We start from the raw sequence: 13,837 nt of genomic DNA on the forward strand, positions 1-13,837 counted from the left end.
TAAATAGTATTTGAACCAAATCCACCACGGCGTCAACACGGAAGGGAAAATACAATATGCATTAAGCTACATGTAGGTATATTTTGATAGAAGACTGATCTATATTTCTGTACAGTCATACTTTTGGTAAATGTCAGTGATTGTGCTTGTGTGGTGATCATTATTGTCATACTATAAAGGAAAATATCCCAGAATTTGGAAGTGGGGTAACCAATATTGTCAAACTGTATGTAAATATCCTAGAGTGTGGTACTGAAGTTACAGATATTGTCAAACTGTAAGTAAATAACAATGAGTTTGGTGATAAGTAGCCCAAATTTCCTCTGGCTCCTACACCGGACTTAGATATTCTATATATGTCAAAATGTATACAGTGCAGTAACATGTATTAGTGTCCACTATGTAGATATATCAGTGCTCAAATGATCATGTACACATTGTGATATGTGTGTTTGTGTTGGTGAACAGTGATACATATACTATGCTAGGCTTGGAAGTTTGAACTATTCTTCTTAGCGCATATCATCTAGGGGTAGGAGAACGAGGAAATATTTTAATAAATAAATATGCAGAATATGATGGTTGTATAATGTAAACCTGTGCATGAGTAGATTATAAAGTTATCTCGTGCTAACATATATGTGTGTGTGTTTCTTTTCATGATTATATGTATTATGAAAAAATCGTCGATAAATAAACAATTACAAAAAATATATCTTATTCCAGTGAAAACATTCTGAACAGTTACAAACTGTCAATGATGTGGAAGAGTTTGGCAGAGTCCTAGGGCTGAATATTATTTTCATGGTTTAAATTCACTTTTTGTTCGTGTAACATGATGTTAAGCCAGCAGCAAGAAAATAGGTTCAGCACAGAATCCATGCTTGAGCATAAGAACGGTTTCATGAATACGGGCCCTGGTGTCAGGGCCAGAGGAAACTCGGGCTAGTTCATAAGGTGACCGTAATTTTCATACTGTATATAAATGTAATATATATATATATATATTGCTAAGGGAGTAGCCCGAGTTTCTTCTGGCTCTAACACCAGACTTAGACATGTTTGACATATAAATGTACCGGACATCTATCTGTCAAAATGTCTAAGTCTGGTGTCAGGGCCAGAGGAAACTCGGGCTACTAAGGAAGGTGATTAACACACAAATGTAGGTAAATGGAATTCAGTTTGGGCCTGAAGTGACCATTACAGTCATTAAGTAAGAAAGTATCAAAGAGTTTGGTATTGAGATAAGACCATAGAACGTGATAGCGCGGTGACCAGTTTTGCCATACTGTACGTAAATGTCATCGTTTGGTAATGAGGTGACCGTTATTGTCATAATGACATTTCTTCGCTAGGTAACGTGTGACGTCATCCAAAAACACAACGCAGTAAATATCACGAAATATTCTAAGGTCATTTTTTATTCGTAACATATAATAAATACACAAAATATAGACATAAATAGCTTATAACTTACAAAATGTACAACTATTTGATGTTTTTCTTTTACTGACCTGTTTCTATAGAAACTATACAATTTGTTGACGTCATGCTACCTCCCAATCCATATAAGGGCCCCTATCTTACCCATGACATGCATATTCTTTCCAGGTAATTCTAATAGTACAAGTCGATGGTTTACTGTGAAAATCAGCAAACACTATCATTGCCCATTTGCTGTTCCAACAGAATACAAAGTGGGACGTCTGTTTGCCATGATTTCTAGAACAAACATCCCACTCACGATTGTTCAATTACATTGATTGGTCTGTGTTTTCACTTACAATGGTGTGTACTTCCCCTTACACTTAAACGGTCAATTTGATTGGTAGGTCTTGTTTCCCTTTTCACGTAAACAGTAAACTTGATTGGTTGGTCTGTATTTCCCCTTTGAACATAAACGGTCAATTTGATTGGTTGGTCTGTATTTCCCCTTTGAACATAAACTGTCAATTTGATTGGTTGGTCTGTATTTCTCCTTTGAACATAAACGGTTAATTTGATTGGTTGGTCTGTATTTCCCCTTTGAACATAAACGGTCAATTTGATAGGTTGGTCTGTATTTCCCCTTTTCACATAAACGGTTGGTTGTTCTCCATTTTTCCCTTCACAATACGGTTTATCCGTTTGATTGGTTTTTATTTCCGCCTTCAAAAAGTATAAAGATACTAAGTGTGTTAGCCTTATACAACGTAAACTTGGTGTACATAGCATAGTGTGGTGTTAACCATCTCACCACTGTAGACCATTATGGACTCATCCAGATCAAGGCATGGTAGAGTCTACTCAAGTTACATAGGGGTGTAAGGGTTAAACTAGTTGTCAGATAAACGTTCTACATAATTACGAACCTAAATAACATTTTGTAAACAGAAAACGTCAATTGCACATTCACTTCTCTTTAACTGATATATATCAATAACACATTCAAAACGTTTAAATGTGACAACTTGAAGATGAGAATTTCGATGTCGAAGCTTCTTTTTGGGTTACCTCCCTTTGCACTTTGCCTCCTTTAGAATCAGCCGATTTTGGTACTGTATAACTGCATGCCACCTTTTGCTGTATTCAGATAACTATAAAACCATTTTTGCCTTGAGTATCTGAGAGTTACGTCCCTTTGCGTTAGTGTATATAAAGTAAACATCGTCATCGTCTGTGAAAACCTCCCAGTCTGAGTTAGGAAGTGTTGCCATAACGTGGACGGGAACGAATCCGTCCAATCCCTGCCAACGATACATCGTACTGCGTAGCTCGCGCTCTTCCCCGCCATTTTGAGCATTTGATACCAGGAGGAACTTGTCGTCCCCAATAGTGAAGAATTCCCAGTCAACAGCACTAAAATAGCAAGACAACACGATTAAAATGTCTGCTTAAATGGCGATTTTCTCGAGTATGTCTTAAAATTGATCATCAAAAGATGAAAAGAATTACCAATGATACAAACAAAAACAGGATATGAAAGAGTCTCTTAGACTATTGGGTTAGTAAATTTGCTTTCAAAGTTGCTGAGCAACCCAGATAGTATTGTAATACAAGCCTCGGTTTCGTAAACGTTCCCTAACTAACGAAATTCCTTGTCATAAAATATTTCGTAGGAAAAAGCATTACATGTAAGAAAGTTAGGGAAACCTTATCGTAACTTGGGTAGCTTAGCTCCAGTGATGCTTTCCTATGAAACAACTAATGTTATTTCTATAAGTTGAGGAGCGTACATAAAACTAGGGCTTGATACTTGAACAGTGGTCCAGTACATGGTATGTTTAAGACTTTGAGGATTGTATGCAAAGGCCGATGTTGTACTGTCACCTTAAGAATGGCAGAAACAACAGAGAGCAATCTAGTTACCTGACGATCAACGCGTGCATTTTTTTTAGCAATTTTGTCTACAGATGTGCAATGTATAAAGGCAACAACTGTCACCTAGACAAAACACGAATATCTACGTTTGATAAGGTTAAACCTGAACAGTCCTTCCTGTGTCCAGAGCAGGTTTATCTCATTGGAACATAGATGTCACTAGGTGACGTCATAAAAACCGTGATCTGACAGTACAATGTCTATATCTGAACCATGCCTACTGCTGACGTTGTTCCCCCTTTTTTTAAGCTCGGTACCATGTCGCCTGCAATCTAGTCCCTTAAGGCTTGAACAGTGTACCATAAACTAGATTAACACATTATCTATTCGGTCGAGTGACTTGTAACTTTTAAAATTTTAAGAAATGTAAAGAAAAACGTTTCCCCGATTCTATCACTCACCTGTACGTGCCGAGGTTCTGAAACCTCTCGAAAGCCCGTTTGTCCATGTTCAGTCTGTATATTGTAGAGTTAGTGTAGTGTGTCTTTGTCTTAGAGAAGTTTTGAGGTCCGTAGTTGTAGGCGTTCGCGACAGCCATGTAGACAGTTCCACTGATGGTAAACACCTCCCAGTCTGTGGCTCCGTTAGTCTGTACCGGAAATGACGTATGAGGAATTATGATAAAGATTCGAGGATTTGTGTACTGTATCAACATTCAGTTATAACCAATACTCCCACGATGTATGTATAATTATATAATTTAGGAAATAAGATGCGAACTGTCTTACACTGTAGTAGTATGGTGATGGAATTCCTTCTTTGCGTCTTCCAGAGTTATCTGCTCTTGTGAGCAGGTATTGATTGTTACGTCATTGGTTTGTGTGAGAAAATTACGTCGTTTTCTCAAAAATTGATGACGTTACTCTCACAAACAAATGACGTAACAATCAATGCCTGCTCACAAGAGAAGACAACTCTGCAATACGCAAAGGCGGAATACAAGGATTTATAGTTACACATATGAAACATAATCTTCACAAGAACGATTAGGTTTTTCTCTCTTTTTGAAAAGTTGTTAGCAACCGTTTTTTTCCAATGTGACATTTCATGAACAACAATTTACATTTTCATAAAAATGACAATCACTAAATGACGGTATCAAAATTACATTACAAATAATAATTAGCCTAGCTCCTTCATGTTTCGGAGAGACATACACGTATCTGCATCATTTTTTCAACACGGAGCAACATGCTCAAAAGGACGATACGTTTTTGACGTCAGGATTTCGATCTTGTTTTCTTGTAAAAATGTATACAAAAAAATGTCAGTTAAAGTTTGGTGATGTTTGTAAAATTACAAAACTGCACTAACCTCCATCGTCTGGAAAAGGAAGAATTGGTCGTCCTGGAGTATGTAAATTCTCGAGTCGAGCTGGGTGGTAAGACCGTCAAAAGCCTGGGCCAAGGCAAGGAATGTGTAACCCCCTACTGTAAAGTGGGTCCAATCATACGCCCCCACGGTGTTCACACGCTGCATCTCTTGAAACACGTGACTCGTGACGTTCCACACATAAATCACAGATTCCGTCGTCTGACTGTTACCTGAAATATATATAATATACACAATTTTCACATGCGATTTACGATGATATACATGTTAACCGATAACACTGTCAGTTTCGGATCTTATTTTATATTCATTAAAATACGAGGGTAGGATTACGTCATTGGTTTGTGTGAGAAAATTACTTCGTTTTCTCAAAAATTGATGACGTTACTCTCACAAACAAGTGACGTAACAATCAATACCTGCTCCCAAGAGAAGATAACTCTGCAATACGCAAAGACGGAATATATATAGATATAGCAACGCTTGGAACGTATTTTTTTTATTTCGATCATGTGCCTACTCGTTCTTTTAAATAGCGTCTCCCCAAGTTGACGTGTTAAGGTGACCGAGTGGCGAATCATGTTACCGTGTATACATCATGCTTTTTAAGTGAAATTGTGTTTTAAAATGACCCTATAATCTGAAACACCGTCTGCGTTTGATTTAAGCTAGCTACTACAAGGAAGCTGAACTCCAGACAAGTCTGAACAAATAGTTACCAATAACATGGTTTACAAAACGGAAAGAAATGTGTGTTTGTAGCAATGTATACGTGTATATGAACATGCAAAGGCCTTGATACGAGTCATATGTACGTGCATAATCTCAACACGTGTTAAATGATATTATACCCGCATATTTATCGCGTTATAACCGTTTCGTAGCAAAGCAAGAGATAATATGAGTGTGCCACATATTGTATAAGAATTGTCTCCCTTACAACGCTCGTAAATGCAAATGTTACAATAGCGTTTCTTACAAGTATTCCGTCTTTGCGTATTGCAGAGTTATCTTCTCTTGGGAGCAGATATTGATTGTTACGTCACTTGTTTGTGAGAGTAACGTCATAATTTTTTGAGAAAACGACGTAATTTTCTCGCACAAACCAATGACGTAACAATCAATACCTGCTCCCAAGAGAAGATAACTCTGCAATACGCAAAGACGGAATAGATACACGTATACATACTAGATCAAGACAATAATGTAGCTCTCTTAAAGATGATCTCTTCCGCATTAATTTAGTTCAGGATACTAATTGTGTAAATTGTTGGCACCATTGTGAAAATCCGTATCATTTCTTTTTTGAGTGCCTATGTTACTCAAATGCTCGTGCAGTAATGCCTCAAGCTTTTAATAACATAAATATGCAAATTAGCTTAAAAATGTTAATTTTTGACAAAGAAAACCTGGTTTTGGATGTAAATTGTAATGTATTCGAACATGTGCAGTCCTTCATAAAATCCAGTTGAAGATTTGGAACATAAACTGTATACATATGTTTATTTCAATTTACATGCAATTGACTTCTTTCAATTGTTGAATTTGAAATGTATTGTCAATGTCATCGCTTGTTTATATATGAAATATTTTGTTGATAGGAAATGGCTTCATTAGTTGCTATAACTTGTACCAAATACTTTGTACTTATTTTGGACATTACAATATGTTTAAAGTAAAAAAGTAAAAAAAAAAAAAAAAAAAAAAAAAAAAAAAAAAAAAAGGCTTACTGTAGAATTCTGTTCAGAACATCTCAAATATGTCCTCGATTAATTTATTATCATCGTAACAGACATGGCAACAGGTACATGTAATGTACATACCCTGGGCATGGTTAGCAACTGCGAGGTAATGTGTTCCATCGACCTTGAAATATTCAAAGTCACGCGCGGTGTAAGTTGGAAGTTGCTGGTACTCCTTGAACTTCCGTTTCCGGCGCTGCCATTTGAAGATAGTTGAGTTTGTCAGGATACCATCGTCTTGTCCGTAGTTAGCAACTGCAAGGAAAAACTGAAAATATAATAAATGCTGTATTTTTGACAATGTAATCCGAGTCAATATGACGTGTCGATTCTGTAATATATTGTACACATAAGTTATCTCGATTATGATTTCTTAACTTTGTTTCCGACAACTCTTTCCCTTGGTGACGATTCAAAAGCCTTTCATTTTTGATTTGGTTTAGAACAAAATATTCAACCGATTATTCCAGTTTTACAACATTTTAATGTAATCAAAGCGAGTCGTTCCTGAAATATGAATTATCAAAGATATCAATATAAAAACTTTTTTATTTTTATTTTACGACAGCTAAAAAGAACTCCACTTAGCGTCATTAGCATCACGCACTGTTATTGTGATGGCATGTGATCATAAATTTGCCGTCTTTAAAGCAACCTTCTTCCCATTCTAGACATTGTACAGCCTTGCAATTATACATTGCTCCAATCTGATTTAAATCATCTGCCGGATTTGGCGGAGTACGAAATGAACGGAGCCATGTGACAGATGATTTTAATCAGATTGACACTGCCCCTTGTTGTTTTTTTTGGATAAGACAAAGCCATCGCTAATAGCTGGTTATGATCTACAAAGGTGTTAAATACCATTTTTGTTGAATTTTTTAATAAGGTTTTCTTGATTCATAAATTATTACATATATACTGAGAGTCCCTATATGAACACTTCATATACCAAAAGAAGTTGCAAACGTGTATCGTCTGTTTTGATAACCGAGATCTTGGTTCGCAAAGCGGGCGTAAAACAGCTCAAATTAATTGCGTTCATGGGACTATATTTAACAACCAATATCATAGTTCTTCAAAAATCAGATGGCATTAATATCGGGAGTGAACAGGGTTGTCTTTAGCATTCATGCCGCTATGAACACAAATTGATTACATCTGTATATAACACGAACATGAAACACTAACAGGCTTCGTGCAATAAGGACGTAACCGATTTGCAGTCATATCAGCATGAACGTTTGAAAAATTATCAATCCCTATTTGTATCAAAATCCGGGAAAAGAGAGAGAGAGAAATCGAGAAGCGTGTTTAATCCGGACAGCTCATCAGGAAAACATTATTTCTGGACTTTCGTATTCATAAACTGGACAGAGAAACAATATACATATATGGATCAGGTCTTACGAGATTCTGCGGATATATTACGGGTACAATGAATAATAAAAAAAAATGAGTTCATTTTCGATTGTTAGAGCGAATATGCGGATATGTAAAAGCAAAAACACTTACACCGCCATCTATGGTGAAGAACTCCCATGCCTGCGCCATGTTGGTTTTCAGTCTTTGATACAAGGTCATGGACTTGTCCGTCCATTTATACAAAGCGGAGACATCGTGGCGTTTCCGTCCGGAGTTAGCGAACACCGCAAACATCCCCTCCCCCGGGATAGTAAATACCTCAACGTCAATTGAGGGCCCGGGAGTACGCAAGTCCTGATAAAGTTCCAAGTAGTCTAGACGTTTGGGTACTGGCTCTTTTTCTGGAAATATGTAAGTGTTTGATTAACAATCAATTAAAAAGATTGGATTTATTTATTTTTTAATTGATATAAAAAATAAAAAAATGTCGTTTTGAATTATGCAATGCTTTACTTTCCCTGCAACCTTGTTTCGATATATCAGCTGATTAGTTATTTGAAAAATAGCAAGATATATCAAGGTTCTATCACCTATCTCTAGATCACTTTACTCAAGGTTTGTACAGTCTGTTTACCGTTTATAATTTAGATTAGAAATTTCAGTACCTGTTAGAAATTTCATATTAAATATTGTGTAGGCACCTAGCGTAACTGAGAACTATTTCTTGTGTTAATTGTTTGCATTTGATCATGTCGATGCATAACTAGGAAGATGGTTTTAGCATATGCAAAATGAATCTTGATTTAATCATGAGAACGAATATATATAAGATTACATAATTAATCAATATTAGTTTGGTTTGATTTGTTTGTGTTTTACGTCCTATTAACAGCTATATGGTCATTAAAGGACGTGCCAGGTTTTGGTGGTGAAGGAAAGCCGGAGTTTCCAAAGAAAAACTACCGACCGACGGTCAGTACCTGGCGACAGCCCCACGTGGGTCTCGAACCCGCGACGAAGTGGTGGAGGGCTAGTGTAAGCAGAATGCCAGACTTGGTCATTTTTTTACGTTAGTTAGATTTTCATCAGTATAGGTCTGCGGTGAGGAAGGATTTTATATATAACCAAAGTGAAAAAACTAAATTACAATACCTGGGACGGTGACGCTGAGATGTTGCCAAATGCCGTTGACACAGACCTTCAGGGACTCGGAGTGGAGATCGTACGCCACGCTACCAACATCCATCCAGGTACAATCCTCCCATCGCGGGCCAGGGGAGGCAATCCCGTACAGATCTACAACCACACAAATTCGTTTTAATTTTAGTTTATAGTAATTCTAGCACATATTCTTCTCCATATAGTGCTAAATGTTTACTTGAACTCCTTGTCGGATTACAATACAATTCACATACTCCTAGGAGGAAATCCTACATTACAAGTTATGTGAATTAGATTGTTGACTTGTACTATTTTTGTTGACAAAATGATGAAATTGTGTCTTCGATAAAAATGTAATTGATCATAGACGAACAATGTCTTTACAATTCATGTTTCATGTTATATTTGTACATAAGTCTATTTAATCATGAATTGACTATCATTTAACTTGTATATACGTTCTTGTAACTCTTCAAATTGGAGGTAAAAAAATAAAAATATGGAATGTCTTTTCCTATGTCCATACGTTCAGGTGTACGACCACTGTCCTATAGAAGTATGTTTAACATTTATGGTTGTTTATGTATGAACTATGTATAATAATATAATAATATACAACATTTGATATAGCGCACTATCTAGCTAACAATTCAACCACTCGAAAGCGCTTTACGTACATAAATATACAATTAATACAATTAGCATATGCATAATTCAATACAATTTTGAGGAATTCGCATGAGCTCCCTTAGCAGGCGCTAACTACTAGTCCTATGCCACCTGGCTAATACGTCCCTATGTGTGTATGCCTGCGTGTGTGCTGGAGATGTATTGTGTTCTGTTTGTAGTGGGACCGTGCTTCCAACGGCATCATTTATAGTGACACATCACTTGAATGTTACAGCACAGATACCGCAACATCCACCCCAGAACAATGTATACTCCATCTGGGTTGTTGGAGAAAAACACTTTCTCTGAACATCCATGCGTACGACGACTTTGGGGATCGAATCCCGGCCGCCTGCGTGGAAGGCATGAGTGTTTTAAACACTAGACCTACCCGACCAAATGTATGTATATTTATATGTACACTACCTGGTAGAGACGGCAGTCGATTGTCCATGTGTGTATGCTTCGGTATTCGTGGTGGACACGCCCTTCTCACCGCGTCAGCCCCGGGAACCCACACTAGGTCCTTTATAATACCCTGCGAAAACACACAAAATACATAAGTATTCATGTAAAATATAAAAAGTAAAAAATAATACATACAAGGCGTGTTACATTATTACCAATGAAATGCCAGAAATACCCGGTGCGATAAATACAAATTGAAACGGTTATTTTTGTATAAAGACATAATTTTATTATATGACTTTATATTTTTTTATTATATTGTACCCGAAATAAGAAACAGTAGGTATTGTACTTGCTATAATTATTTCTGTATTTCCTCCAATTTGAAGATACTTATTTACTAGTTGCTTAGAGGTCTATTTATGATTGAAAATACTTATGTACAAAAATAACATGAAACATAAAAAGACATTGTGTGTCTATGATCAAATTCCAGCACGTCTTGACTGGGGTACAGTATACATGTAATACATTCTCAGATATACGCACGTTTAATTACGATTTTATCGATGACATAATTTCATAAATTTATCAACAAAAATGTCACACAAAGCAATTTTAAATTTTCATAATCTAATTCATATAACTTGTATGAAAGATTCCTCCAAGGTATGTAACCTATATTGTAATATGACAAAGGATGCACGCGTTCTATATCAAACTTAGTACTTATAAGGCACCAGAGTGTGTCGCAAAGTCTTTCAGATTTTGTTAAATGGAGGACAGTGTGTGTTGTAATCAATTAGTCGATTTCTTTCGCTATACCTGTGATTTGTGTTAGAGTAAATGTGATATGCTACGCTCATATATCGTTACACATTATACCTGTGATGTGTATTAAAGTTAAGGTTATATGCTACCTACACATTATACCTGTGATTTGTTTTACCTTACAAATTATACCTATGATTTGTGTTAGAGTTAAGGTTATATGATACCTTACACATTATACCTGTTTTTTGTGTTAGAGTTAAGGTCATATGCTACCTTACACTTTATACCAGTGATTTGTGTTAGAGCTAAGGTTATATGATACCTGACTCATTATACCTGTTTTTTGTGTTAGAGTTAAGATTATATGATACCTTAAACATTATACCTGTGATTTGTGTTAGAGTAAAGGTTATATGCTACCTACACATTATGCCTATGCTTTGTGTTAGAGTAAAGGTCATAGGCTACCTTACACATTATGCCTGTGATTTGTGTTAAAGTTAAGGTTATATACTACCTAACACATTAAAGGGGCTGGTCGGGGAAAACATGTCATATTTGCTAAAATGGCATACACATGTTTAAAATACCTTCTTATGAAATATACCGATTCAAATTTTGCTGAAATTCACTCCCTAAGAGTAAAAAATATAATTATATTAAAGAAATCCTAAATCGTCACCTGACAGTCTAAAACTCACAATTGATCCAGATCAGTGATGTAATTTTACCGCACGCGCGTTATCAACAAGGCCAAATGTAAACATCGCGGCGAAAGAAAAAGATGCATGCAAAAGTCATGACAGGCACGAGGGATCAATACCGTTATATATAACAACAACAGATAGGTAGAAATACAACACTTGCATCATACATGAGCTTTTAAAACAATTATTTACGTATAGTATTGCTGTCTTGTCCGCTAGTTGAGTCCGACCTGGCACATGACGGCGTGCTATTGTTGTTATCCTCACTGTCTCACTTTCGAAACAACCAGGTGACATATTATAAATAGATCTGCGCTAAATTTACGCGGGGCTTCCCCGAGATTTCAGTGGTCAAAACTGGACATTGCAAGCAGAACTCGACCATCATATTGCCGTCGTATAACTTTTGGAAGGCCAGAGAACGCATTTAGACCCATTTATTTTGTATTTTTTCCCCCGACCAGCCCCTTTAAACTTGCAATTTGTGCTAGAGTAAAGGATATATACTACCATACTCATTTTTCAAAGATAAAGTAATATGCTACCTGACACATTATGCCTTTGAATTGAGTGTTAAGATTGAATACACGTTATATAACTGTGGTTTATATAAGACTTTTATATATCCTTATCCTTGAGCATTCTCTAATTAATGAGTTTCAAATATGCAGCTAACTTATTATTGAAGCCAAAAAAACATTCGTTAAAAAATGTTTTAAAAATTTGTTTATTGTTAGGAGACACCTATCAATGTATGAAAGTATACGTCCTTAGATTAATTTAAATGTTTGATACGTGATAAGGTTTTAATTGAGTTTTCAAATAATGCCGCACACCGTCTCACATTAATGTGTACACCGTAATCACAAACAAACGATCCTTGGAGAGAAATTAAGTTTTAAATGAAGCATAACATTAAGCTCTTTCATTTATAAATCTATTTTTTTCTTGTTTTTTTTCTTTGTTGACCTCTGAGGCCGCCTTTCCGTTACAAAAGTCAACAGATACGCCATCAGACAATCACGTTCTGTAATCTCGTTGAGAAATCTCGCGGTGTTATCTATCTCTGAGTCAGCACCATAACACCCAAGTGCCGCCGGAAGTTTGTCATGGATCCTGGGTAGATTTAATCATCCGCCACAAAAGCCTGTAATTATTCCTCAATTAGACACAAATTGATGTCTAAAGTGTCATTTAAGTCACCAAAGGTCGACAGCAGGGTTGAGTAAAGGATTTACGATGTGGGCGTGGCTATGTAAAGATGGGCGTGGCTTAATGTGAATGACAGATAATGTGACGTAATTAGTGCGCTGAGTGAGATATCTACTATTCTGGACTGATCAAAACGCACGACTCTGTATAACCACGGACTGAGATAATCTAATTCCGTGGTATAACCAACTTACAGGACGTTATCTCTCATAAACCTGATTTTATCATCATAACATTTTTTTTATTGCGGAAGGATTACGTTTCTAGAACAAAGAGCTATATGTGTAAAACCACAGTAAGAAGATCGGCGGACGGATACACAGACAAGGTCACGACATAGTAACCTGACCTCGAGAATCCTAACAAACCACAAAAGCCACCCTGTATCCTTACTCATTTTTATGTCGCTGTCCTTTGATAGTAAGGTCATTGATTATATAGTTTTTTGTATTCCTTACGAAGATGCAGTTTGTAATAATCCTCCATTATCCATATAGGTTCAGTCGTTTTCTTTTTAATTGAATTAAATAAAGGTAATGTATAATTTATTTTTTACTTCATATACAAAACCTGACTAATATAAAAAGTTTCCCATTTAATACAGTGTTTATGTCTCCGAGATCAATTTAAAGTATTCAGCGTGAAAATCATAACATTTAATGACACAGGCTTAAATGATATTGTATCAAAACAGTGCTGGAATTAGTAGCGTTATCTTAAGTGTCATATTCTGACGTAGCAAGGCTAAGCACCATTTTGAATGGGTTATTCGCCTCGATTGTACCGTTTTTATTGATCATTTGGTAAGGCTTACTTATAAAATTATACTAGTTGCGTAGTTAAGTAAATATCTTAAAATGTAATCTTTTTTTTATTTTACAACAATTACGAAACAAGTTATTTCAGCTTACATGTATATAAATCACTCTTGTTGGCATGGATGTAAGCGCGGGAGATGGGGCGGGGGGTCTTAGTGTTGGAGGAAACCGGAGTACCCGGAGAAAACGCGCGTAGTCGGGCCAGGTAACCCTATAACTTTTCACGTCCGATCGGGGAATCGAACCCGGCCGCCTTGGTGAAACCCACCAAATATATTATTACGAG

The 13,837-nt window shown here is 36.3% G+C and overlaps 1 protein-coding gene across 1 annotated transcript in view; it reads right to left on the reverse strand.

Annotated features, from left to right (window-relative positions):
- Window positions 1-1,414: 1,414 nt before the first annotated feature.
- Window positions 1,415-13,837, reverse strand: part of LOC110449257 (thrombospondin-type laminin G domain and EAR repeat-containing protein-like) — a 30,012-nt gene continuing 17,589 nt past the window's right edge. Inside the window, exons 3-9 of the mRNA XM_021496006.1 lie at window positions 10,059-10,170; window positions 8,955-9,098; window positions 7,953-8,203; window positions 6,519-6,705; window positions 4,678-4,907; window positions 3,765-3,952; window positions 1,415-2,841 (exon numbers count right to left, since the gene is read on the reverse strand). Coding sequence (XP_021351681.1) covers window positions 2,580-2,841; window positions 3,765-3,952; window positions 4,678-4,907; window positions 6,519-6,705; window positions 7,953-8,203; window positions 8,955-9,098; window positions 10,059-10,170 — 1,374 coding nt within the window. The 3' untranslated portion in view covers window positions 1,415-2,579. The remainder of the gene's footprint in view (window positions 2,842-3,764; window positions 3,953-4,677; window positions 4,908-6,518; window positions 6,706-7,952; window positions 8,204-8,954; window positions 9,099-10,058; window positions 10,171-13,837) is intronic.

This window comes from Mizuhopecten yessoensis, unplaced genomic scaffold, assembly GCF_002113885.1.
Source record: "Mizuhopecten yessoensis strain PY_sf001 unplaced genomic scaffold, ASM211388v2 scaffold4537, whole genome shotgun sequence".
NCBI classification, from domain to species: domain Eukaryota; kingdom Metazoa; phylum Mollusca; class Bivalvia; order Pectinida; family Pectinidae; genus Mizuhopecten; species Mizuhopecten yessoensis.